Raw genomic sequence first — 26,793 nt, forward strand, 5'->3', positions numbered from 1 at the left:
TCAAAAAAAAGATTTGCGCTGGGACCAGAGAGTTGTAACTTATTGGAAGCCTAACCTGGACTAACACCTTTAATGTCTCTGCCTGCAGAACCACCCGGTCCTCCTGCTTTCCTGAAGGTGGCCGACAGCACCAAGACCTCTATCACCCTGTCCTGGTGTAAACCTGTGTACGATGGCGGCGCCCCCATTATTGGCTATAGTCTGGACCTGAGGCTGAAGAGTGAGGCAGACCCTGATAAGCCCACAGAGGGCTGGAAGAGAATTGATACCCATGGTCCACTGGTGCTCACAGAGTTCACCATTGGCCAGCTGGACGAGAAGCAAGAGTACGATTTCAAGGTGTCTGCCAAAAACCAGGTGGGCTGGGGGCGGCACGCCTACTTGAGGGAGGCAGTGTCCCCCAAAGAGATTTTAGGTAAGGACAGTCATTAAGTAAAGCCATTCACGTCTTTTGTATTACCCAACATTGTGAATGTTAACAACACATGATTTTAACGTCACTGTGTTTTCATGACAACAGAGGCTCCTGAAATCGACCTTGATGCCAGTCTGAGGAAAGGCCTCGCCGTCAGAGCTGGATGTCCAATCAGGCTTTTTGCTGTCATCAGAGGACGACCGGCCCCCAAGGTTACCTGGAGGCGCATGGGTGTGGACAATGTGGTCCGCCGAGGTCATGTGGATCAGGTTGACACCATGTCCTTCTTGGTAATCCCTGAGAGCACCAGGGAGGATTCTGGGAAATATTCACTGACTCTGTCCAACTCTGCTGGCGAGAAAGCTGTGTTTGTCCGTGTCAAAGTCCTTGGTGAGAAACTTAAAAATGATGGAAAACTCAATTATTATGATTTCCCCGTCAAAGCACAGCTGTAAGATCTAAGTGATTATTAAATTCTCTGCAGACACTCCTGGGCCTGTTGGTGGTCTGGATGCAACAGATGTCACCAAGACCACAGCTCAACTTTCCTGGTTGCCGCCAGAGAATGATGGTGGAAGCCCCATCCTCAACTACATTGTGGAGAAAAGGGAGGTAGATAGAAAAACGTGGACCAAGTGCACAGAGGACCTGAAGAAGACCAGCTTTAAGGTGACCAACATGACGCCTGGCGTCGAGTACTACTTCAGAGTCATGGCCTGTAACAAGTACGGCATTGGAGTTCCTCAAGATTCTCCCAGGTCCTACTTGGCTGTCGACCCCATTAGTGAGTGTCACCAAAGTCAAGTTTTGTTGCTCTTCACCTGATATTTTTTCTGTCATGTTCATTCCTCATAACCCCTGCTGTTTGTTGTGTCCAGGTGAGCCAGATCCCCCAAAGAAGATGGATGTGTTGGAGATTACCAAGAACAGTGCCACTCTGGGCTGGCTGAAGCCACTCCGAGATGGAGGAGCAAAGATCAACGGTTATGTGGTGGACTACCAGGAGGAGGGTGCCCCTGAGGACAAGTGGACACCTTACTCTGTGGTCAAAGACCTGACCATTGTGGTGGTTGGTCTGAAGGAAGGAAAGAAATATAGATTCAGAGTGGCAGCGAGGAATTCAGTGGGAGTCAGCTTGGCCCGAGAGGCGGAGGGAGTGTTTGAGGTCAAGGACCAGCTCAGTGAGTACACCACTCTAAAATCTACTTGAAATTGAAATAATAAACAATATAAAGTTGTTCAGATTCTAATGTATCTATGTTTCTTCTTCCTCCCAGTGGCTCCGAAAATCATCATGCCCGACATTGTGACGGTCAGAGCTGGATCCAAGATGGTGATTGAGGCCATTGTGGCGGGCAAACCCGCTCCCTTCTGCAAGTGGAAGCAGGGCAATGAGGATGTTCTGACTTCAGACCGCTTGTCCGTCGTAAAGACTCTGACAACCTGCACACTTATCATCAAGAATGTGAAGCGAGCGGACAGTGGCTATTACAGCCTCTCAGCCGAGAACAGCACTGCTAAGATCAACCAGATCCTCAGAGTCACCGTCATGGGTTAGTTAGAATAAACACTGTTAAAGCTGCTGTATCTTGAAAACGTATAGATTATCTCATTAATCTCATCAATCTCATCATTAACGACTCATACTCTATGTCCCAGACATCCCTGGACCTCCAGAAGCCCCTCTAGAAATCACCGAACTGGACATCGATGCTTGCACGCTGCTCTGGAACTCCCCACAGGAGGATGGCGGCAGCAACATCACCAACTATATTGTGGAGAAATGCGACGTCAGCCAGGGTGACTGGATCACTGTGTCCTCATCCTGCACCAAGACCAGCTTCAGAATTACCAAACTAACACCTGGCAAAGAGTATGGTTTCAGAGTCCGAGCCGAGAACAGGTTTGGCATCTCTGAGCCAATCTACTCAGAGAAGATGATTGCCAGATATCCATTTGGTGAGTTATTGCATATCAAGATGAACTGCTAGTACCCAACCCCAAAGCAGTTACATTAAGTATGAATACTTTTGTTTCCCCCCAAAGATCCTCCTAGTGAGCCCAGAAACCTGCAGATCAACAAGGTCAACAAGGATTTCGTCATCATGTCATGGGAGCGTCCAAGCAGCGACGGCGGCAGCCCCATCACTGGGTACTGCATTGAAAAGAAGGAGAGGAACGGCCTTCTGTGGATGAAGGCAAACGAATCTGTGGTCAAGGCCACCCAGTACACCTGCACTGGTCTGATCGAAGGCCTGGAGTACACTTTTAGGGTGTCGGCATACAACATGGCTGGACAGGGCAAACCTTGCAAACAGACCGACTTCATCACCGCCAGGACAGCTGTTGGTATGAGATCTGCTTCAGCTGAACATGACTCATGAATTCCTCATCCTTCCTTATTCAGACTGCCTTAACTGTCATTTTTTTGTTTCCCCACAGACCCACCAGGTAAACCCGAACCCATGGATGTGACCAAGAACTCTGTGTCATTGGTTTGGAGCCGTCCCAAGCACGATGGTGGAAGCAAGCTGATTGGCTACTACGTGGAATATACTAAGCTCCCGGAGGAGAAGTGGACTCGCTGCAATGCCAACTGCATGAACATCCAGACAGAGAGCTATGTGGTGACCGGTCTGGAGGAGGGCCAGCAGTATCAGTTTAGAGTCATCGCCAAGACAGCCATCAACATCAGCCAGCCGTCCGAGCTGTCAGACCCCATCCCTGTCATCGCAGAGAATGGTACAGCTCTGCACAACTTCCTTAAATGTGTGCTTGACAAATTAAATTACTGACAAATACTGATGAACATTCTTTCTCTTTCTCCTCTGTAGTTCCTCCTCGTGTAGAACTGGGCGTCAATATGAAGAACCTGATTGTGGTGAAAGCAGGAGAAAACATCTTCTTGGACGCTGAGGTGTTCGGTAAGCCACTGCCCAAGGTGAGTTGGAAGAGAGACGGAGCGCCTCTGGTCCTCGCTGAGGGAATGAAGATGGTTCAGAAGAAACATTGTCACATCCTGGAGCTTTACTCCGTCACCAGGAAGGAGTCTGGAGACTACACTATCACTGCTGAAAACATCAATGGTTCCAAGTATGCCACCATCAAGGTCAAGGTGCTCGGTAAGTTATTTTATTTTAGGGCGTAAGCAAGCATTTTATTTATCCAGACAAAGACTATAACACTCCACTTGTTCCACTACAGACAAACCAGGCCCTCCAGCCTCAGTGAAAACCACTAAGGTATTTGCTGACCGTGTTAAGCTGAGATGGGAGCCCCCGCTTGCAGATGGCGGCTCTGAAATCACTAACTACATCATTGAGAAGCGCGAGACCAGCAGGGCCAACTGGGCGCTGGTCACCTCCAACATCCACGGACACATCACCGACTGCTCAGTGGAGAAACTCATTGAAGGACACGAATATCAGTTCAGAGTCAGTGCTGAGAACCAGTATGGTGTGGGAGACCCCGTTATGACTGATGGTGTCATGGTCAAGAACCCGTACGGTAAGAAAACCTTTACTGTACTGAGGTCTATTTGAAAAAGATTACAGACTGAATCTTAGTACGTCTTGGCTCAAATGTTAAAAATCAAATGTTGGGTCAGACATGGGTTAGGACATTACTGAGACCTTATCTTTTCCATCAGATGTTCCTGGTCCATGCGAGCCACCCGTCATCACCAACATTACGAAGGACTCCATGACAGTCAGCTGGAAGGCCCCAGCCAATGATGGCAAGGCTCCCATCTTGGGCTACATGGTGGAGAAACGTGAGGCCACTGAGCTGACCTGGGCCAAGGTCAACCGCCGGCCAGTCATCGACAGGACCATCAAGGCCATTCAGCTGACTGAGGGCTCTGAGTATGAGTTCAGAGTAATTGCCATAAACAAGGCTGGTCTGGGCAAACCCAGCGACGCATCCAACGCTGCACTGGCCGTCGATCCTGTCTGTGAGTATCTGCTTATAAAACCACTTTGTCTGTTGAACTACAATGCTGCAGTGCTACAGTGTAATTTACACCTTTAATTCTTTAGATCCTCCTGGCCCACCTGCCTTCCCCAAGGTGGTGGACTCTACCAAGAGCTCCATCAGCCTAAGCTGGACCAAGCCGGCATACGATGGTGGCTGTGAGATCATTGGATATCTGGTGGAGTGCAAGCGAGCCGACGCCGAGGACTGGACCAAGTGTAACGTCCCGAAGAAACTACAGGCAACCAAATTCCTGATGACGGGACTGATGGACAACACAGAGTACCAGTTCAGGGTCACTGCTGTCAACAAGATCGGCTACAGCGACCCCAGCGAGGTTCCAGGGAACCACATGGCCAAGGACATTCTGAGTACGTTCCCAAACGATATCCGAGGAACTTTAGTCAGACTTAAAAAAGAATACAGATATAATCACATGATTTAACAGTTAAATTATAATTATTAACCCATTGTCTCTCTTCTCTAGTTGCACCTGAAGCTGAACTAGATGCTGACCTGAGAAAGGCTCTGGTTCTGCGAGCCGGCGTCACCATGAGACTCTATGTCCCACTGAGAGGACGTCCGGCACCAAAGGTGACGTGGACAAAGGTGGATGCAAACCTGAAGGAAAGGCAAGGCCTGCTGATTAAGACGTCTGAGTGGGACACCCTGCTGATGATTGAGGATGTTAACAGATACGATGCCGGCAAATATGTCCTTTCCCTGGAAAACAGTAGCGGCTCCAAGAGCTACACCATTGTAGTAAAGGTCCATGGTAAGAATTTCTGTCATTTTAAACTTGAATACTCCAGTGAGCCGGGGTTGGTGTTATACAAGTGAAATGAGAACAAGGCATCTAAATTTAAGGGATCATAGTTTGGCGCTGGTTAGGTCCTTTTATTAATCAGCAAGACATTGAAATAAAACGAGTGGTTATGTTTATTGATATTTTTAGCTTTATGTAGGCAGAGAGATACCTGAAATGCAGGAGAAAGAGGGCAATGAAGCAAATGATCCCCGGCCAGGGATCTACTGCAGGGTATACGAACCCCAGCCCCTTTGTCATCAGATCAACCAGTGAAGTTAGCACCTAGCTGTATTTAAAAAAAAAAATCTGTATCTCAGTTCAGTTCACAAACCACTAAGCCCCAGATGCTGTCTCTTTTCTCTTTAGATTCTCCGGGACCACCAGTAAACCTGATTGTGAAGGAGACCTCCAGAACGCATGCCTGCATCACTTGGGAGGCCCCGCTGATTGATGGTGGCAGCCCAGTCAAGAGCTACATCGTAGAAAAGCGTCTGGCTGAGAGGAAGGCCTGGACCTGCGTGTCGGCTGAATGCCCCAAGACCTCCTTCAGGATCACCAACCTGGAAGGGGGGCAGGCCTACTGCTTCAGAGTGCTGGCTGAAAACGCCTACGGTATTGGAGAGGGCTGTGAAACTGCAGGCAGCATCCGTGCTTCAGGTAGAAAAAAGTTGTTATTTTTCACATTAGAATAGACTTGGTGGGACATAAACTTCCTTAAATGTGCCTGCAACTGCACAAAAATAAATTATCGCCCTCTTTCTTCAGAACAACCGGGTCCAGTGACAGAATTCAAGGCCCAAAAGACAACCAAGGACTCCATCACCCTGGGCTGGAAGAAGCCTCTCAGTGATGGTGGAAGCCACGTTACTGCATACATCCTAGAGCAGAGCGAAGGCGAGGAGAAGTGGAAGCAGATAATGAAGGCAAAGACCACCTCACACACCATCAGCGAGCTGACCAGTGGCAAAGAGTATTCATTCAGAGTCAAAGCGCTCAACGAGTCTGGAGAGGGACCACCCACTGACCTCACTGTTGTCGCCAAAGATCAGTTTGGTAAGAGTTACTGATTAGCAGTTGTGGTAGCTAAAGGTTTTGCACTGTTAACTTGTGAGTCAAAATTGTGTTATTTGCAATAGAACCTCAGACAGTTTCAGGCTCAGAATATTCATTGCCCTTTTGACATACATTGATGTAAACAGTGATCTTATCATTGGGACACACTGAACCCATTTAGATATCACAACACTTCAGAGATAGTTTCCAACAGATTTCGGGAAATCTTGGTTTAGAACAACATATTAATACATTATCAAAGTGAATTTCAAGACACCAGACTCTCTGGGTAACTTTGAATCCATGGAACTACCACACAATCAAGCCAGAAGTTGTTAGTAGTACTTGTGTTTAACTAGTTTCTTCTTATTAAAACCTGTTATATTACAGTTCTGCCTGACTGCAACTTGGGTGGCCTGCATGACGGTTGCCACGTGGTTAAGGAGGGCAGCACCACACGGATCAACATCCCCATCATAGGAATACCTTACCCCAGTGCCACCTGGAAGAAGGGCGACATGTTGGTTGGTGATACAGGCCGTATGTGCGTTGAGGCATCTCAGGGTGTCACCACCCTTCTGATCAGAGACTGCCAGAGAGGAGATGCCGACACCTACACTATAAACGTCAGGAACAGCGCCGGCTCAAAGGACTGCAAGTTCCAGCTGAAGGTGGTTGGCAAGCCTGGCATCTGCACCGGACCCATCAAGTTTGATGAGATCACTGCCGACGGCATCACTCTGGAGTGGGGTCCACCCAAAGACGATGGTGGTGCAGAGGTGTCTAATTACATTGTGGAGAAGAGGAGGACGACAGACAACAAGTGGGCCACAGTGGCTTCAGCCATCCAGAAGACCACCATGAGGGTGATCAGGCTCCACGATGGGATAGAGTATATCTTCAGAGTGTTCGCTGAGAATAAGTATGGGGTTGGAGAACATCTGAGATCAGACCCAGTCATTGCCCAGCATCCATTCAGTGAGTACCACACTACTAACACATTTGACATGTTTCTGTCTAGTTCTAAAAGTAGTTAATTCACTTCAACTTTAAGTCAGAACAGTAAGAAATATCAAATGTCTGTCATCGAGTCAACTCTTGAATGTTTCTTCAGTCCACCACAACCACACAAAGTTCAGTCTTAACTCTGTTCATCTTTTAAACATTGTTGTGTAGTGATCTTATAATTTCTGACTTCCCTGAACCTAATGACCACTGCATTTTAAAGAACTGATATACTTTTTACATTCTTATATTATACAATTATGTAATGTCTTTGGTTCTGTGGTTTTCTCCAGATGTGCCTGAGGCCCCTGCTCCTCCAGAAATCGTGAGCATCCGTCACGAGTCAGCCATCTTGACTTGGGCTGATCCAAAGGACACTGGTGGTTCCCCAATTACTGGTAAAAGACTATGACGAATGTCTGTTTGAAGTTGGACATGAACGTTTGACAATCATCTTGACCACCTGAATTTGTGTTTTCTTCAGGATATCACATAGAATTTAAGGAGAGGAACAGTCTGATGTGGAAGCGGGCCACTAAGACTCCCCTGAGAGTGAAGGAGTGTAGAGTCACTGGCCTGATAGAAGGACTAGAGTATGAGTTCAGGGTGATGGCCATGAACATGGCTGGCCTAGGAAAGGCGAGCAGAGTCACTGAAGCTGTGGTTGCCCTGGATCCTATTGGTAAGTTAACAGTTTTTGGATTTCATTTTTTGGAAGCGTTGGATTTCATTGAAAAAATTGTTGTAACGTCTTGTCTTTGTGTTCAGATCCCCCTGGAAAGCCTGAAGTCATCAACGTTACCAGGACCACTGTCACTCTGATTTGGACAGCACCTAAATATGATGGTGGATACAAGCTGACAGGCTACATGGTGGAGAAGCTGGAGGCAGGTGGCAAGGCCTGGATGAAGGCCAATCATGTCAATGTCCAGGGCTGTGCCTTCACTGTCCCTGACCTGACCGAAGGATCTCAGTATCAGTTTAGAATCAGGGCCAAGAATTCTGCTGGTGCTATCAGTGTACCTTCAGAGTCCACAGAGCTTCTGACCTGCAAGGACGAGTATGGTAAGTCTCAAATGAATTTGGGTTATTATTTATTATATCTAATGAGTGCAGGATCTTAATGTTACATTAAACGTTTGCAAATATCTGTTCAGAAGGTCATTGTTATCAGTGTGAATTAAAACAGGCTTTAGACAATACACTCACACTCCTTTGTCCTCTTGGCAGAACCTCCAACTATCACTATTGACCCAGACATGAAGGATGGTGTATCAGTCAGAGCAGGAGACACAATTGTGGTTTCAGCCTCCAAGATCATTGGCAAACCTCCACCCACTGCTGTCTGGTCCAAGGGAGGCCGTGAGTTGAAGAACTCAGACATTGTCTCCATCGTCAGCACCACAACTTCCTCCACTCTGTCTATTAAGTATGCCAGCCGTAAGAACACAGGAGATTATATCATCACTGCTAGCAACCCCTTTGGCATTGTAGAAGAACACGTTAAAGTGAAGGTCCTAGATGTGCCTGGACCTCCAGGTCCCATCGAAGCCAGCAACATTTCAGCTGAGAAGTGTACTCTGACCTGGCTTCCACCAGAGGAGGACGGAGGCTGCTCTATCAAGTCTTACATTCTTGAGAAGAGAGAGACCAGTCGCCTACAGTGGACCAAGCTCGCCGAAAATGTCATGGACTGCAGATATGTAGCAGCTAAACTCATCAAGGGCAACGAGTATATCTTCAGAGTGTCTGCTGTGAACCAGTATGGCACAGGAGATTCAAGCCAGTCTGGTCCAGTCAAAATGGTTGACAGTTTCCGTAAGTTTGGATCTACATCTTTTAAAAAAGAGAAATTGAATTAAAATAGTAACTAGCCAAACGTCCACCTGCTTGTAGAATATAACAAGTCTTAAACTAAATTTGTTTTCCCACAGGCCCACCCGGCCCGCCTTCAACTCCAGAGGTTGATAATGTCACCAGGAATGCTGTCACCATTTCATGGAGGAGACCAGTAGATGATGGAGGAAGTGACATTAGAGGATATTGTGTAGAGAGGAAAGAGAAGAAAGGAATGAGATGGGTGAGAGCCTGTAAGAGGACAGTCCCCGATTTGCGCTTTAAGGTGCAAGGTTTGAGTGAGGGAGTGGAGTACGAGTTTAGGGTCACTGCTGAAAACAAGGCTGGATTTGGGGAGCCAAGTGAGCCATCACGCCATGTGATGACCAAGGACATTGTGTGTAAGTATGCGTTGCAGAAATGATGGAAATAATGATGGAAGTAGTAGCTTTACTTTACCTTCTATAAACTCATTGTTTTTCGTGCTGCAGATCCACCCGGTCCTCCGTCCAACCCCAGAATTACAGACACCACAAAGACCACAGCCACCTTCGCCTGGGGCCGACCCCACTATGATGGTGGTCTTGAAGTTGAGGGATACATTGTCGAGTACAAAAAGGAAGGCCATGATGACTGGGAGACTGAGACACAGTACCCAGTGAAAGCTACTGAATATGTTATTGGAAAACTTCAAAAAGGCGGCAAATACCACTTTAGGGTCAGTGCTGTAAACTCTGAGGGAGTTGGGGAGCCTGCTGAGGTTGAGAAAGTAACTGAACTGGTGGACCAGGAGACAGTGCCAGACTTTGAACTGGATGCTGAACTCAGGAGGACTCTGGTGGTTCGGTGCCGTGCTTCAATCCGTATGTTTATTCCCATTAGGGGCCGCCCTGTTCCTGAGGTAACATGGAGCAAAGACGATACCAACCTGAAAACACGTGCACACATTGACACCACAGAGTCTTATACTCTCCTGGTTATTCCTGACTGCACCAGATATGATGCTGGAAAATACAACCTCTGTCTGGAAAACGTTGCTGGAAAGAAGACTGGCTTCGTTAACGTGAAAGTTCTGGACACTCCAGGACCACCAGTCCACCTCAAACCTAGAGAGATCACTAAGAACAGCATCACCCTCCAGTGGGAGATCCCCATAATTGATGGTGGTTCTAAGATTCATAACTACATTATTGAAAAGCGAGAGGCCACCAAGAAGGCCTACACAGTGCTTAGCACTACATGGCAGAAGTGTTCCTTTAAAATTACAGGCCTAGAAGAGGGAGCTTACTACTACTTCCGTGTCTCTGCTGAGAATGATCTGGGTGTTGGTGAGCCTGCTGAAACACCTGAGCCAATCAGGGTGTCCCAGGCCCCATCTGCACCAGAAAACCTTTATGTCACTGATGTGACCGCTGACAGTGCCAGCCTTGCATGGACCAAGCCCCTCCACGACGGTGGCAGCTTGATCACTGGATATGTCATTGAGGCCCAGAAGAAGGACACTGACCAGTGGGTCCACGTGGTCACCATCAAGGCCCTGGATTACACTGTGACAGATCTGATCGAGGGTGCTGAATATACCTTCCGCATAATGGCTGTCAATGCGTCAGGAAGGAGTGATCCTCGTGAGAGCAGGCCTGCCATTATCAAAGAGCAGACTTCTGCACCTTCATTTGATCTGCGTGGAGTCTACCAGAAAACTGTCATCGCCAAGGCAGGAGATCGCATGAAGGTGGAGATTCCTGTGCTGGGCAAACCCAGACCTGTGGTTTCCTGGAAGAAGGGAGACACTGTTCTCAAGGAGACACAAAGGATCAACGTTGAAACCACATTAACGTCCACCATCCTCAACATCAATGAGATCAAGAGGACTGATGGAGGCCAGTATTCCATGACAGGAAAGAACATGCTGGGTACAGTGACAGAAACAATCACTGTCCTGGTCCATGACATTCCAGGTCCTCCCACTGGTCCCATCAAGCTGGATGAGGTCTCATGTGATTATGTCCTTATGTCCTGGGAGGCACCAGAGAATGATGGAGGGGTCCCCATTAATAACTATATTGTTGAGATGCGGGAGACAACTGGTACCTCATGGGTGGAGTTGGCTGCTACAGTGATCCGCACCACGTTCAAGGCAGCCAGACTCACTACTGGAACCCAGTATCAGTTCCGTGTCAAGGCCCAGAACAGATATGGTATTGGCCCATGTATTACCTCTGAACCAGTGGTGGCTGCCTATCCATTCGATGTGCCAAGTCAGCCTGGTACTCCTGTGGTCACATCATTCAACAAAGATGCCATGACTCTTAGCTGGAATGAGCCGTCCTCTGATGGAGGAAGCGCCATCCTGGGCTACCATGTTGACAGAAAAGAGAAAAACAGCATTCTGTGGCAGAGGATCAGCAAAGCTCTTGTTGTTGGAAATATCTTCAAATCCACTGGTCTTGTTGATGGAATTGCATATGAGCACCGTGTTATTGCTGAAAACATGGCTGGCCTCAGCAAACCCAGCAAACCCTCTGAGACTATGTATGCTTTGGACCCAGTTGACGCACCAGGCAGGCCCGTGGCACTGAACATTACCAGGCATGAAGTGACAGTGTCTTGGACCAAACCAGAGGGAGACGGTGGATTTTCCATTACTGGCTACACAGTAGAGAGGAGAGAGATGCCCAATGGACGCTGGCTCAAAGCAAATTTCAACAACATTTTAGAAACCATCTACACAGTCAGTGGTCTGATTGAAGATGCAACCTATGAGTTCCGTGTATTTGCCAGAAACTCAGCTGGAGCTGTTAGTGCTCCATCCCAGCCATCAGAGGCAATCACATGCAGAGATGACATTGAAGAGCCCAGGCTTGACGTTGATGCATCGTATAGCAGCAATGTTGTTGTCATGGCAGGAGAAATATTCAAGTTGGAGGCCAATGTAACTGGCAGGCCAATACCATCTTTGGTATGGACCAAGGAAGGAAAGGAGCTTGAGGATACAGGCAAGCTGGAGATAAAGACATCTGACTTCCACACAACTCTAATAAACAAAGACTCACTGAGGAGGGATGGTGGTGCTTTCATTCTGACTGCCAGCAATCCTGGTGGCTTTGCCAAGTTCACATTCAATGTCAAGGTTCTCGACAGACCTGGACCACCAGACTCCCTCACTGTAACGGATGTCACTGCTGAGAAATGTGTTCTTAACTGGCTTCATCCAACACATGATGGCGGTGCCAAAATTGAGTACTTTATCATTCAGAGGCGTGAGACCAGTAGGCTGGCGTGGACAAATGTGGCTACAGACCTTCAAGCAAATAGGTTCAAGGTCACCAAGCTTCTTAAGGGCAATGAGTACATATTCAGAGTGATGGCTGTCAATAAGTATGGTGTAGGTGAACCTCTGGAGTCCGAACCTGTCATCTGTGCCAATCCCTATGTTCCCAGTGACCCACCATCACAGCCTGAAGTCACAACCATTACCAGGGACTCCATGGTTGTCTGCTGGGAGCGTCCTGAACACGATGGAGGCAGTAGAATAAACACATACATCATTGAAAGGAGGGATAAGACTGGCCTACGTTGGGTGAAATGCAACAAGAGGACAGTAACCGATTTGCGATTCAAGGTCTCCGGCCTCACAGTAGGACACGACTATGAATTCAGAGTTTTTGCTGAGAACAATGCTGGTCTAAGCCAGCCTAGTCCTTCCAGTCCATTCTACAAAGCAATAGACACCATCTTCCAGCCTGGACCTCCAGGAAACCCCAGAGTCCTGGACACAACCAAGTCTTCCATCACTCTTGCCTGGAACAAGCCTGTCTATGATGGCGGTTCTGAAATCACTGGTTACATTGTGGAGACCTGCCTGCCTGAGGAGGATGAATGGACAATTCACACTCCCAAAAAGGGATGGACAGCCACTTCCTTCACCATCACCAACCTAAAGGAAAACCAAGACTACAAAATTAATATCTGTGCCACTAACTGTGAAGGAGTTGGTGAGCCTGCCGCGGTTCCAGGAACCCCCAAGGCTGAAGACAGACTGCTTCCTCCAGAAATAGAGCTTGGAGCAGAGCTGCGTAAGGTGGTCTGCATCAGAGCCTGCAGCACACTCAGGCTCTTTGTCCCCATTAAGGGTAGGCCAGCACCTGAAATAAAATGGTCAAGAGAGCATGGAGAATCCCTCGACAAAGCCAACATTGAAGTTACCCCATCTTTCACTACTCTACAGGTAGAAAATGTGGACAGGTTTGATGGAGGTAAATACATGATAACTGTAGAGAATGCATCAGGAAGTAAAACAGCCTTTGTTAATGTCAGGGTACTAGATACTCCTGGTGCTCCTCAGAATCTGATCATCAAGGAGGTCACTAAAGATTCAGTTTCCCTTGTGTGGGATGCACCCCTCATTGACGGCGGTTCCAGAGTTCGCAACTACATTGTGGAGAAGCGTGAGTCGACCAGAAAGGCCTACTCAACTGTTTGTGCCAGCTGCCATAAGTCTAGTTGGAAAATTGGAGATCTGGAGGAAGGAAAGATGTACTTCTTTAGAATCCTGGCTGAAAATGAGTATGGCATTGGCCTTCCAGTGGAGACGCTAGAACCAATTAAAGTGTCAGAGAAGCCTCTACCACCAGGCAAAGTGTCCCTCCGCGAAGTTACCAGATCCAGCGTAACACTAACTTGGGAAAAGCCAGATCATGACGGAGGAAGCAGAATCACAGGCTATATTGTTGAGATGCAGGGTAAAGGCAGTGATAAGTGGACCCAGGTCATGGTGGTAAAGACCAATGAGGCTCAAGTAATTGGCCTTACACAGGGAGAGGAGTACATGTTCCGCATTTCTGCCACCAATGAAAAGGGAGTGAGTGACCCACGTCCTCTCAGTGTGCCTGTGGTGGCTAAAGACGTAGTCATCTCTCCAACCTTCAAATTGATCTTCAGCACATTCAGTGTACTAGCAGGAGATGATCTGAAGATGGATATCCCATATGCTGCCTGTCCCAAGGCCTCAGCAACTTGGCTCAAAGACGGCGTTGCTCTTAAGGAGACAACAAGAGTCAATGCTGAAGCCACAGACAAAAACCTACTCCTGGTCATTAAGGAGGCTTGCAGAGATGATGTAGGCACATACACTATCAAACTGATCAACACAGCTGGAGAGGCATCTGCGGATATCAGTGTGATTGTTTTAGATAAACCTGGTCCTCCCACTGGCCCAATTAAGATGGATGACATTACTGCTGACAGCGTAGTCTTGTCCTGGAATCCACCACAGTATGACGGCTGTTGCAGCATCAATAATTACATTGTTGAGAAGAGAGATACGTCTACCACTAACTGGCAAATTGTGTCAGCTACAGTGGCCAGAACCACTATCAAGGCAGCCCGTCTAAAAACTGGATCTGAGTACCAGTTTAGGATTGCTGCAGAGAATAGATACGGCAAGTCTTCAGCTCTGCTCTCTGATACCATTGTTGCTCAATATCCATTTGAAGTTCCCGGCTCACCACGCTCTGTTGTGGTACAGTCTGCCACCAAGGAGAGCATGGTGGTTGTATGGGACAAACCCAGCAGTGATGGTGGAAGCAAAATCCTTGGCTACCACTTGGAACTGAAAGAGAGAAACAGTATACTGTGGGTGAAACAGAACAAACAAATTATCCCAGAGACAAGATTCAAAGTTCTTGGCCTTGAGGAGGGCATTGAATATGAGTTCAGAGTCTATGCTGAGAACATTGTTGGCCTCAGCAAAGTAAGCAAAGTGAGTGAAATGCAAGTGGCCAGAGATCCTTGTGACAGACCAGGAAAGCCAGAAGCTGTTATTGTAACAAGGAATCAAGTGACACTCAGGTGGACCAAACCCGAGTATGATGCCGGCATCAAGATCACAGGTTATGTGGTTGAGAAGAAGGAGGCAAGTGGCCGCTGGATGAAGGCCAGTTTCGCCAACGTTATTGAGACTCAATTTGTTGTCACAGGACTTACAGAAGATCAGGTTTATGAGTTCCGTGTCATTGCCAGAAATGCGGCAGGTGTTTTCAGCCAGCCATCCGATTCTACTGGAGCCATTACTGCCAAAGATGAGGTGGATCCACCAAAGATTGACTTGGAAGCCAAGTACTCCCAGACAGTTGTGGTAAATGCTGGAGAGACATTCAAGCTTGAGGCTGCTATCTATGGTAAACCTGTGCCCACAGTGCACTGGCTTAAGGGAGGCCAAGAGATTACTGAAGCTGCTCGTTTAGAGCTCAAGAACACAGACTTTACAGCTTGCATAGTTGTTAAAGAAGCTATCCGTGTTGATGGAGGTCAGTACACTTTACTGGTAAAAAATGTTGGAGGAGAGAAATCTGTTAACATCAATGTCAAGGTTTTGGACAGACCAGGTCCACCTGAGGGTCCTATCTCCATCTATGGTGTCACCAATGAAAAATGTTCTATTGCCTGGAAATCTCCCTTGCAAGATGGAGGAAGTGATGTTTCCCACTACATTGTTGAGAGGAGAGAAACTAGCAGATTAGTTTGGACAGTAGTTGAACCAAAAGTTCAGACACTGAACCTGAAGATCACCAAACTCCTTCCTGGTAATGAGTACATCTTCAGAGTAATTCCAGTCAACAAATATGGCATTGGTGAGCCTCTGGAATCTGAAGCAATGATTGCCAGAAATCCATTTATTGCTCCCAGCCCACCAACTGAGGTAGAAGTCTCCACAATCACCAAGGACTCTATGGTGGTGACCTGGGAGAGACCAACTAATGATGGCGGCAGCCCCATCCAAGGATACATTGTTGAGAAGCGTGACAAGGATGGTGTGAGATGGACCAGGTGCAACAAGCGCAATGTGAGTGAACTGCGCTTCAGAGTGACAGGGCTCCTTGAAAACCATAGTTATGAATTCAGAGTTTCTGCTGAGAATGCCGCAGGGGTTGGCACTCCAAGCAAAGAAACAGTGTATTACAAAGCACTGGATCCCATCTTCAAACCAGGCCCACCAAACAACCCCAAAGTGGTAGACACGTCTAGGTCCACTGTATCCCTGATATGGGGCAAACCCATCTATGATGGTGGCTGTGAGATTCAGGCTTACATTGTTGAGGCATGTAATGGGGCATCTGATGAGTGGTTTATGTGCACTCCTCCTACTGGAATCACGGACACTAAGTTTACAGTGACAAAGCTTCTGGAGAAGCATGAGTACCAATTCAGAGTGTGTGCAATCAATAGAGTTGGTGTTGGTGAGCATGCAGATGTTCCTGGGAAAATTCTTCTGGAGGAGAAGCTTGAGGCTCCTGATCTTGACCTGGATGCTGATATGAGAAAGATGATCAATATCAGATCAGCTTGTACTCTCAGGTTGTTTGTTCCTGTGAGAGGCCGCCCAGCTCCTGAAGTGAAATGGGGCAAAGCTGATGGGGAGATTAAGGAAACTGCACAAATTGACAACACAGGCAATTATGCTTCACTTGTCATTGAGAATGTTGACAGATTTGACAGCGGCAAATACACCCTGACTGCAGAGAATGCGAGTGGAGTGAAGTCAGTCTTCATCAGTGTGAGAGTCCTGGACTCCCCTAGTCCTCCAACTAACTTCATAGTGAAAGAGATTACAAAGAATTCTGTCACTCTAACGTGGGAGCCTCCACTTCTGGACGGTGGCTCAAAGATTAAGCATTATATTGTTGAGAAGCGTGAGAGCACCAGGAAAGTTTACTCTCCCATCACCACCTGCAACAGGATGTCATGGAAAGTTGAGTCTCTTCCAGAGGGAGGTATCTTCTTCTTCAGAGTCCTGGCTGAGAATGAATATGGTGTGGGTCTCCCTGCAAAAACTTCAGAACCAATTAAGATATCTGAGAAGCCTCAGCCACCTGGCAAAGTCAGTGTTGTTGATGTTACTTCTAGCACTGTAACTCTAGCCTGGGAGAAGCCTGTACACGATGGTGGTAGTAGGATCAGTCACTATGAAGTTGAACTGGCCCCTAAGGACAGTGAAGCTTGGTCTTTGTGTGCTAGCGTGAAGGCTCTGGAGACAGTAGTGACAAACCTTCTCAAGGGAGAGGAGTACCAGTTCAGAGTTGTTGCTGTCAATGACAAGGGCAAAAGTGACTCAAGACAACTGGCTCATTCAGTTGTAGCAAAAGACCTTGTGATTGAGCCCTCTGTAAGACCAAAGGTGAGCACCTACAGTGTCCAGGTAGGCTATGACCTCAAGATTGAAGTCCCAGTTGCTGGCCATCCAAAACCAACCATCACCTGGACCAAGGATGGAGGAGTCCTAAAGCAGACTACCAGAGTCAATGTCACTGACTCAGCACATCACACCACTCTCACCATAAAGGATGCCACCAGAGATGATGGTGGTATGTACAGCATCAATATTGCTAATTCTCTGGGATCCAAGGATGCCACTATTGAGGTTATCACCCTGGACAAACCAGGTCCACCTACAGGTCCTGTCAAGTTGGAGGATATCAGTGCTGAGAGTATCACTCTTAGCTGGGAACCTCCTACATACACAGGTGGCTGTCCAATCTCTAACTATGTAGTGGAGAAGAGAGACACAACCACAACTAACTGGGTGGTTGTATCTGCTACTGTGGCCAGAACCACGCTGAAAGTGTCAAATCTGAAGACAGGAGCTGAATACCAGTTCAGAATCTGTGCTGAGAATAGATACGGAAAGAGTTATGCAATTGATTCAGAACCTGTTTTGGCACAGTATCCATTCCAGGAGCCTGGGCCACCAGGAACACCATTTGTGTCTTCATACACTAAAGACTATATGGTGGTTGAATGGCACAAACCCCCATCTGACGGGGGAAGTGCCATTTTGGGCTACCATCTGGAGAGGAAAGAAAAGAACAGTATCCTCTGGACAAAGATAAACAAAATGCTCATTCAAGACTGCAGATTCAAATCAACTCCTCTTGAGGAGGGCATTGAGTATGAATACAGAGTCTATGCTGAGAATATTGTCGGCATTGGAAAATGCAGCAAAGTATCTGAAGTTTACGTTGCTCGTGACCCATGTGATCCTCCTGGCCATCCTGAAGCTCTGATTGTGACCAGGCACTCGGTAAAACTGAAGTGGACCCCCCCACAATATGACGGTGGAAGTTTAGTTACTGGTTATGTAGTGGAGAAACGTGATCTTCCTGAAGGAAAGTGGATGAAGGCTAGCTTCGCAAATGTCATTGAACAGGAATTCACAGTGACTGGCCTGGTAGAAGATAATAAATATGACTTCAGAGTGATTGCAAAGAATGCTGCTGGTGCTGTCAGCAAGCCCTCTGAGACCACAGGATCCATAACAGCCAAGGATGAAATTGAGCCGCCTAAATGTGAGACAGATCCTATGTATAACCAAGCTCTTGTTGTTAATGCTGGAGAGACCTTCAGTCTGGAGGCCAGTGTGGAGGGAAAGCCCCTCCCAACAGTTCAGTGGTTCAAGGGAAACGTTGAAGTTGAAAACTCAGCAAGAGCCGAGATTAAAAATACAGATTTCAAAGCCCTGCTCGTTGTGAAGGATGCCATCAGAGTGGATGGTGGACAGTACACACTGGTTCTAACAAATGTGGCTGGTACTAAGACAGTCCCATTCAGTGTGAAGGTTCTGGACAGACCCGGACCCTCAGAGGGACCTCTTACTGTCAGTAATGTTACAGAGGAGAAATGCTCACTGTCGTGGCTACCACCCAGGCACGATGGAGGAGCTAGCATTTCTCATTACATCATTCAGAAGAGAGAAACCAGCCGCTTGGCATGGACTGTGGTCTCTAGTGACTGTGGAGCTACCATGTTCAAGGTTACTAAACTATTGAAGGGCAATGAGTACATATTCAGAGTCATGGCTGTCAACAAATATGGCGTAGGGGAGCCTCTGGAATCAGCACCAGTCATCATGAGGAATCCATTTGTTCCTCCTGGCTCACCTCGGGAACTTGAGATCACTAACATTACCAGGGACTCCATGACTGTTTGTTGGAACCGCCCTGAGACCACAGGAGGAAGTGAGATTGGTGGTTACATTGTTGAAAAGAGAGACAGAGCTGGAGTGAGGTGGACCAAGTGCAACAAACGCAGAGTGACAGATTTACGTTTCAGGGTAACTGGACTGACTGAGGACCATGAATATGAATTCAGAGTATCTGCTGAGAATGCAGCTGGAGTGGGCCAGCCGAGCCCACCTACACCCTACCTCAAAGCCTGTGACCCCACCTTTGAACCAGGCTGTCCTACCAATGCCCATGTGGTCGACACTACCAAAGACACTGTCACTGTGGCTTGGCATAGGCCTATCTATGATGGCGGATGTGAGATTCAAGGATATGCCGTGGAAATTACCAAGGCTGATGAGGAGGAATGGACCATATGCACCCCGCCCTCTGGAGTTAATGCTACCAAGTTTACCATCAAAAAGTTGATAGAACACCAAGAATACAAGGTGCGCATATGTGCCATCAATAAGCTGGGTGTTGGTGAGCCTACAGAGATCCTAGGAGTTGTGAAACCTATGGATAAGATTGATCCTCCAGAAATGATTCTGAATTCAGAGCTCAGGAAGGGCATAGTTGTTCGCGCTGGAGGCTCAATGAGAATCTGTATTCCATTCAAGGGCCGTCCTACACCTGAGATTAGGTGGGCCAAGGAAGATGGAGAACTGCCCAGTAAAGTTCAGCTCGAAACAGGTGAAGATTACACCCAGCTTTCCATTGACATCTGTGACAGATATGACGCCGGAAAATACATACTCAACTTAGAAAACAGTGCAGGCACCAAATCAGCGTTCGTCTCTGTTAAAGTTCTGGACACTCCAGGGGCTCCTCTAAATCTGTCTGTAAAAGACATTAAGAGGGAAAGCGTTACTTTGACCTGGGAGCCTCCTCTTATTGATGGTGGTTCAAGAATCAAGAATTACCTGGTTGAAAAGCGTGAGTCTACCAGGAAGGTTTATTCTAATGTGGACAACAAGTGCACAAAGACAAGCTATCGTATTACGGGTCTCACAGAGGGAACTATCTACTATTTCAGAGTCTTAGCTGAGAACGAGTTTGGTGTGGGACAGGGAGCTGAGACAGAAGAATCAGTTAAGACCTCTGAACCCCCTCTGTCTGTGGGTAAGGTCACATTGACTGAAGTGACAAAAACAAGTGCCTCACTCTCTTGGGAGAAGCCAGTTCATGATGGCGGCAGCAGGATCATGGGCTACTACATTGAAATGCAGCCTGTAGGCTCAGAGGAATGGGTGGTGGCCACTACAACCAAATCTTGTGAGGGCACTGTCACAGGCCTCAGTGCAGGACATGAGTACTTGTTCAGAGTCTCAGCCTTCAATGACAAGGGCAAGAGTGACCCCAGACCGCTGGCTGCACCAGTTACTGCTAAAGATGTAACTATGGAGCCCAGATTTAAGATGGCATTCAACACTTACAGTGTACAAAATGGCGAGGATCTGAAGATTGAGATTCCAGTGATTGGACGCCCCATTCCCAAAGTTGAATGGAAGAAGGATGGGCAGGCTCTCAAGGAGACAACCAGATTAAATGTATCCAGCACACCATCATCTACTAAGCTGTTCATCAAAGATGCAAATAAGGAGGACTCTGGTAAATACACCATCACAGCCACCAGCAGCATAGGAACAGCCACAGAGGAGATTACCATTATTATTCTTGATAAACCTGGGCCACCCACAGGCCCTGTGAAGATTGAGGAGGTAAGCTCTAATTACGTCACTCTCTCCTGGGAGCCACCAGAGTATACAGGAGGCTGTCAGATCAACAACTACATTGTGGAGAAGAGAGACACCACCACCACCGCATGGCAGATTGTGTCTGCTACTATTGCCAGGACAACTATCAAGGTCACCAATCTGAAGACCGGTACAGAGTATCAGTTCAGAGTGTCTGCTGAGAATAGATATGGAAAGAGTTCTGCCATTGTCTCTCCTGCTGTTATTGCTCAGTATCCATTCAGTGAGCCTGCTGCCCCTGGAACACCAGTAGTTTCTTCTGCAACCAAGGACAACATGGTTGTTGAATGGAAACCTCCCACCAACAATGGAGGCAGTCCCATCTTAGGTTATCACCTAGAAAGGAAAGAGAAGAACAGCCTCTTGTGGACTAAACTCAACAAGCTTTTAATCCCAGATGCACGTTTCAAAACCACAGAACTGGAAGAAGGTATTGAGTATGAATTCAGAGTTTATGCTGAGAACATTGCTGGTCTCAGCCCAGCTAGCAAGGTATCTGAGAGTACAGTAGCCAGAGACCCTTGTGATCCACCAGGAACTCCTGAGGCTATTGAAATTACCAGAAACCATGTGACACTTCAGTGGACCAGACCTCAGTATGATGGAGGCAGTGTAATAACTGGCTATTTGATTGAAAGGAGGAAGCACCCAGATACCCGCTGGATGAAGGCTAGCTTCACCAACATCATTGATACCCAGTTCACACTCACTGGTCTGACTGAAGACTGTGTTTATGAATTTAGAATTGTTGCCAGGAATGCTGCTGGCATTTCTAGTCAACCCTCTCAGAGCACAGGAGAAATTACAGCCAAAGATGAAATTGAGGCTCCTGAAGCCACCATGGATTCTAAATTCAAGGATCTGACCATTGTTAATGCCGGAGACACATTCGTCATTGATGCTGACTACACTGGCAAGCCTATGCCTGAAGTAATCTGGTTAAAGGATGGAAAGGAGATTGACAAAACGACACCCAGAATGGAGATCAAGACCACACTCACACGTACCATCCTGACGGTCAAGGATTGCATCAGAGTGGATGGTGGCCACTTTACCCTCAAACTTGTCAACGTGGGAGGAGTCAAGATGATCCCAGTTAATGTTAAAGTTCTGGATAGACCTGGTCCTCCAGATGGCCCATTAGAAGTCAAAGGGGTTACAGCGGAGAAATGTTATCTGCACTGGAACCATCCCTCACATGATGGTGGAGCAAGCATTTCTCACTACATAATTGAGAAGAGAGAGACTAGTCGTTTGTCGTGGACCATGGTTGAGCCTAAGATCCAGGCAATCAGCTACAAAATTACAAAACTGCTGCCTGGGAATGAGTACATCTTTAGAGTCACTGCTGTGAATAAATATGGTGTTGGTGAGCCTTTAGAATCAGAGGCCGTCATTGCTCGTAACCCCTTCACCACTCCCAGTGCCCCGTCCACCCCAGAGCCCAGTGCTATCACCAGAGATTCCATCGTTCTTACCTGGGAGAGGCCTGAAGATAACGGAGGAGCTGAGATTGAAGGATATGTCCTAGAAAAACGTGATAAGGATGGCATCAGATGGACTAAGTGCAACAAGAAGAGACTGAATGACCTGAGATTCAGGTGCACTGGTCTCTCAGACGGCCACTCTTACGAATTCAGGGTCTCTGCTGAAAATGCTGCTGGTGTGGGAAAGCCTAGTGCACCAACTCAATACATCAAGGCCTGTGATGCCACATACCCACCAGGACCTCCAAATAACCCTAAAGTCACCGACCATTCGAGCACCACAGTCTCCCTATCCTGGTCCAGGCCTATCTATGATGGCGGTGCACAGATCAGTGGATATGTTGTTGAAATGAAGGAGGCAACAGATGATGAATGGATTGTTAGCACGCCACCAACTGGTGTCCAAGCCACTCACTACACTGTAAAGCACCTGAAAGAGAATGCAGAGTACAACTTCCGCATTTGTGCCTTTAACTGCGAGGGAGTTGGAGAGCATGTTGACCTACCAGTGTCTGTAATCGCTGCAGAGAAACTGGAAGCCCCTGAAATTGAACTCGATGCTGACCTGAGGAAGATGGTTAATGTACGCGCTAGCGCCACCCTGCGTCTCTTTGTGACAATCAGAGGAAAGCCTGAGCCAGAGGTCAGATGGTCAAAGGCTGATGGCACTCTGAATGAACGTGCCCAGATTGATGTTACAAGCTCCTACACGATGCTGGTGATTGAGAATGTGGATCGATTTGACACTGGCAAATATGTCCTGACCCTTGAGAACCTCAGTGGCTCTAAATCAGCCTTCATCAATGTCAGAGTTCTGGACTCCCCCAGTGCTCCTACAAACCTGGAGGTCAAGGATGTGAAGAGGAATTCTGTCTCACTCTCCTGGGAACCTCCTCTAATTGATGGTGGGGCTAAGATATCACATTATATTGTGGAGAAGAGAGAACAGAAGCGAATGGCTTTCACTAGTGTTTGTACAAACTGTGTGAGAAACTCCTACATAATTTCTGACCTGCAGGAGGGTGGTCGATACTATTTCCGTGTGTTGGCTGTGAATGAGCTGGGAGTAGGTCTACCTGCCTCTACAGACCAAGTCAAGGTATCTGAGGCTCCTTTGCCTCCTGGTAAGATTACCCTGGTTGATGTCACTCGTCATACTGTCACCCTTTCCTGGGAGAAACCCGATCATGATGGAGGCAGTAAGATTACAAACTATGTTGTGGAGATGCAGCCCAAGGGAGATGACAAATGGACTGTGTGCAGTGAAGTCAAAGCACTAGAAGCTACTATTGATGGACTCACAACTGGAGAGGAATACTCCTTCAGGGTGATTGCTGTGAATGATAAGGGCAGGAGTGATGCCAAGCCTTTAGCTACCCCTGTTGTGGTGAAGGACATCACAATGGAACCCATCATCAATCTGTTGTTTAACACATACAGTGTGAAAGCAGGAGACGACCTGAAGATTGATGTCCCCTTCAGAGGCAGACCTCAGCCTGAGGTTTCCTGGAAGAAAGCCGGCCAGGTGCTTAAGCAGACAACCAGGGTCAATGTTCTTAATTCAAAGACCTCGTCTAAGGTTATCATCAAAGATGCCACCAAGGAGGATGCAGGAAAGTATGAGATTACCCTGACTAACTCAGTTGGCACCAAGACAGCTGAAGTCTCAGTTATAATCCTGGACAAACCTGGCCCACCCAGCAACATTAAGGTGGATGAGGTTAGTGCTGACTTCATCTGTCTCTCTTGGGATCCCCCAACCTATGATGGTGGATGCCAGATAAACAACTATGTGGTGGAGAAGAGAGACACTACCACTACAACATGGCAGATTGTCTCAGCCACGGTTGCCAGGTCATCCATAAAGGTTTCTCGTCTCACTCAGGGAACAGAATACCAGTTCCGCATTGCTGCTGAGAACCGTTATGGCAAGAGTTCTGCCATTGATTCTGCTCCTGTTGTTGCTCAATATCCATTTGAGCCTCCTGGTCCTCCTACCAACCTTAGTGTTGCCCATGCCACTAAGACTGGCATGCTTGTAGTTTGGGGCAGACCTGCCAATGATGGCGGAAGCCCTGTCATTGGTTATCACATAGAATGCAAAGAGCAAAGTAGCATCCTGTGGACCAAGGTCAACAGAGGCCTGCTGGCAGAGAACCAGTTTAAGATGACAGGCATTGAAGAAGGCCTACTATATCAGTTCAGAGTTTATGCTGAGAATATTGCTGGCATCGGTCCATGCACAAAGGCCAGTGACCCTGTGGCAGCCAGGGATCCATGTGAACCTCCACATAACCTTAGAGTCACAAACATTACCAGAACCTCAGTTTCCCTATGCTGGGAGAAGCCAGAGTTTGTTATTGGAGCAAAGATTACCGGCTACATTGTGGAGCGTAGAGAGCTTCCCAATGGTCGCTGGCTGAAATGCAACTTCACCAATCTGCAAGACACCTACTATGATGTCACAGGCCTCACAGAAGATGTCCAATATGAATTCCATGTTATTGCCAAAAATTCTGCAGAACTTCTGAGTGTTCCTTCTGAGGGCACCGGCCCTGTCACCGTCAAGGATGATGTAGACCCTCCCACTATTATCCTGGAAGATAAATTCAGGCAGTTGGTTGTCATTAAGGCAGGAGACATCATTACAATTGATGCTGAAATCACAGGGCGTCCACTCCCTGTTGTATCATGGTCTAAGGATGGAAAAGAAATTCAGGCCAAGGCCAGGTGTGAAATCACGTCCACCAACTTCACAACCACCCTGATTGTCAGAGATGCAATCAGGAGAGACTCAGGCCAGTATGTTCTGACTCTGCACAATGTAGCAGGAACCAGATCTGTGGCTATCAACTGTAAGGTCCTGGACAGACCAGGTCCAGCCTCAGGTCCTTTGGCAGTGTCAGGCCTCACAGCAGAGAAATGCACGCTAACATGGGGACCCCCTCAGGAGAACGGTGGTGCAGAAATCATGCACTATATTGTCGAGAAACGTGAGACCAGTCGCCTTGCCTGGACTCTCGTCTATGGTGACATGAAGGCAACTACCTGTAAAGTGACTAAGCTGCTCAAAGGAAATGAGTACATCTTCAGAGTTAGGGGAGTCAACAAATATGGAGATGGTGAGGCCCTGGAGAGTGAGCCAACAAGAGCCATGGATCCGTTCACTGTGCCTGCAGCACCCACTAATGTCCAGGTCACGTCAGTTACAAGTGAGGCTATGACCATCTGTTGGGAAAGACCAGTTTCCGATGGTGGCAGCAGTATCTCTAGCTACGTGATTGAAAGGCGAGAGAAGACTGGCCTCCGCTGGTGCCGTGTCAACAAGAAGCCTGTTTATGATCTCAGAGTCAAAGCCTCACATCTCCGTGAGGGCTGTGAGTATGAGTACAGAGTGTTTGCAGAGAATGCTGCTGGCCTCAGTGCTCCTAGTGTTCCTTGTCCACTCACAAAGGCTGAAGATCCACAGTTCCTTCCCTCACCCCCTGCCAAGCCTAAGATCATTGACTCTACAAAGACAACAGTGACACTGTCATGGAAAAAGCCACTATTTGATGGTGGGGCACCTGTGACTGGTTACCGAGTAGAGTACAGGAAGACATTAGATGATGAATGGTTTGTAGGAGTCCTGAACACCAAGAACACAGAGTTCACAGTGGTGGGACTAACACCTGGAGCTGAATATGTGTTTGTTGTCAAGTCCATTAACAAGATGGGAGTCAGCGATCCCAGCCCTGAGTCAGACAAACAGGTGGCCAAAGAAAGAGAGGAGGAACCAGTTTTTGACATCAGCAATGAGATGAGGAAGACTCTTATTGTGAAGGATGGAAGCTCATTCACAATGACAGTACCCTTCAGAGGCAAACCCATCCCCAGTGTTACTTGGACTAAGCCTGATGTTGACCTTAGAGTCCGTGCTGTCATTGACACCACAGACACCTTCACCTCCATCACACTGGAAAAGGCAACTCGCGACGACTCTGGAAAATACACCGTCACCTTGTCCAGTATAGCTGGAACCGCCTCCTTGTCACTTAACGTCAGGGTCCTGGACTCGCCCGGACCTCCTGCCCATATAGAGGTCAAGGATGTAACTAAAACTTCTGCTACTGTAATGTGGGATACTCCTGAGAATGAGGGAGGAGGACCGGTGAAGAATTACCTTGTTGATTTCCGCGAGGCTAGCAAGAAAGGCTGGACGAGGTTGACTGATACATGCCACAGACTGACATACAAGGTGACTGACCTGCAGGAGGGAGGAGTCTACTACTTCAGAGTGACAGGAGAGAATGAGTATGGTGTTGGTGTTCCTGCTGAGACCAAAGAGGGAACCAAGATCACAGGTACACATTTCAACTTCTGAGATTGCAGTTTCTTTGTGTTTTTCCGTTATCTTATTGTTATACAAGACATATTTATATGATATATTTATCCAGTAAAACATACATTGTGCTCCTATTCC

The 26,793-nt window shown here is 47.5% G+C and overlaps 1 protein-coding gene across 1 annotated transcript in view; it reads left to right on the top strand.

Annotated features, from left to right (window-relative positions):
- Nucleotides 1-26,793, top strand: part of ttn.2 (titin, tandem duplicate 2) — a gene marked incomplete at its 5' end in the record, with an annotated part of 181,936 nt that overhangs the window by 127,213 nt on the left and 27,930 nt on the right. Inside the window, 22 exons of the mRNA XM_084545176.1 lie at nucleotides 89-415; nucleotides 521-805; nucleotides 900-1,199; nucleotides 1,294-1,596; nucleotides 1,693-1,968; nucleotides 2,075-2,374; nucleotides 2,462-2,764; nucleotides 2,858-3,157; nucleotides 3,250-3,537; nucleotides 3,620-3,922; nucleotides 4,065-4,367; nucleotides 4,453-4,758; nucleotides 4,875-5,162; nucleotides 5,562-5,852; nucleotides 5,961-6,248; nucleotides 6,639-7,226; nucleotides 7,547-7,651; nucleotides 7,738-7,935; nucleotides 8,022-8,318; nucleotides 8,484-9,071; nucleotides 9,188-9,490; nucleotides 9,581-26,674. Of these exons, the coding sequence (XP_084401302.1) occupies nucleotides 89-415; nucleotides 521-805; nucleotides 900-1,199; nucleotides 1,294-1,596; nucleotides 1,693-1,968; nucleotides 2,075-2,374; nucleotides 2,462-2,764; nucleotides 2,858-3,157; nucleotides 3,250-3,537; nucleotides 3,620-3,922; nucleotides 4,065-4,367; nucleotides 4,453-4,758; nucleotides 4,875-5,162; nucleotides 5,562-5,852; nucleotides 5,961-6,248; nucleotides 6,639-7,226; nucleotides 7,547-7,651; nucleotides 7,738-7,935; nucleotides 8,022-8,318; nucleotides 8,484-9,071; nucleotides 9,188-9,490; nucleotides 9,581-26,674 (23,634 nt within the window). The remainder of the gene's footprint in view (nucleotides 1-88; nucleotides 416-520; nucleotides 806-899; nucleotides 1,200-1,293; nucleotides 1,597-1,692; nucleotides 1,969-2,074; nucleotides 2,375-2,461; nucleotides 2,765-2,857; nucleotides 3,158-3,249; nucleotides 3,538-3,619; nucleotides 3,923-4,064; nucleotides 4,368-4,452; nucleotides 4,759-4,874; nucleotides 5,163-5,561; nucleotides 5,853-5,960; nucleotides 6,249-6,638; nucleotides 7,227-7,546; nucleotides 7,652-7,737; nucleotides 7,936-8,021; nucleotides 8,319-8,483; nucleotides 9,072-9,187; nucleotides 9,491-9,580; nucleotides 26,675-26,793) is intronic.

This window comes from Chelon labrosus, assembly GCF_963514085.1.
Source record: "Chelon labrosus genome assembly, chromosome: 5".
NCBI lineage: Eukaryota > Metazoa > Chordata > Actinopteri > Mugiliformes > Mugilidae > Chelon > Chelon labrosus.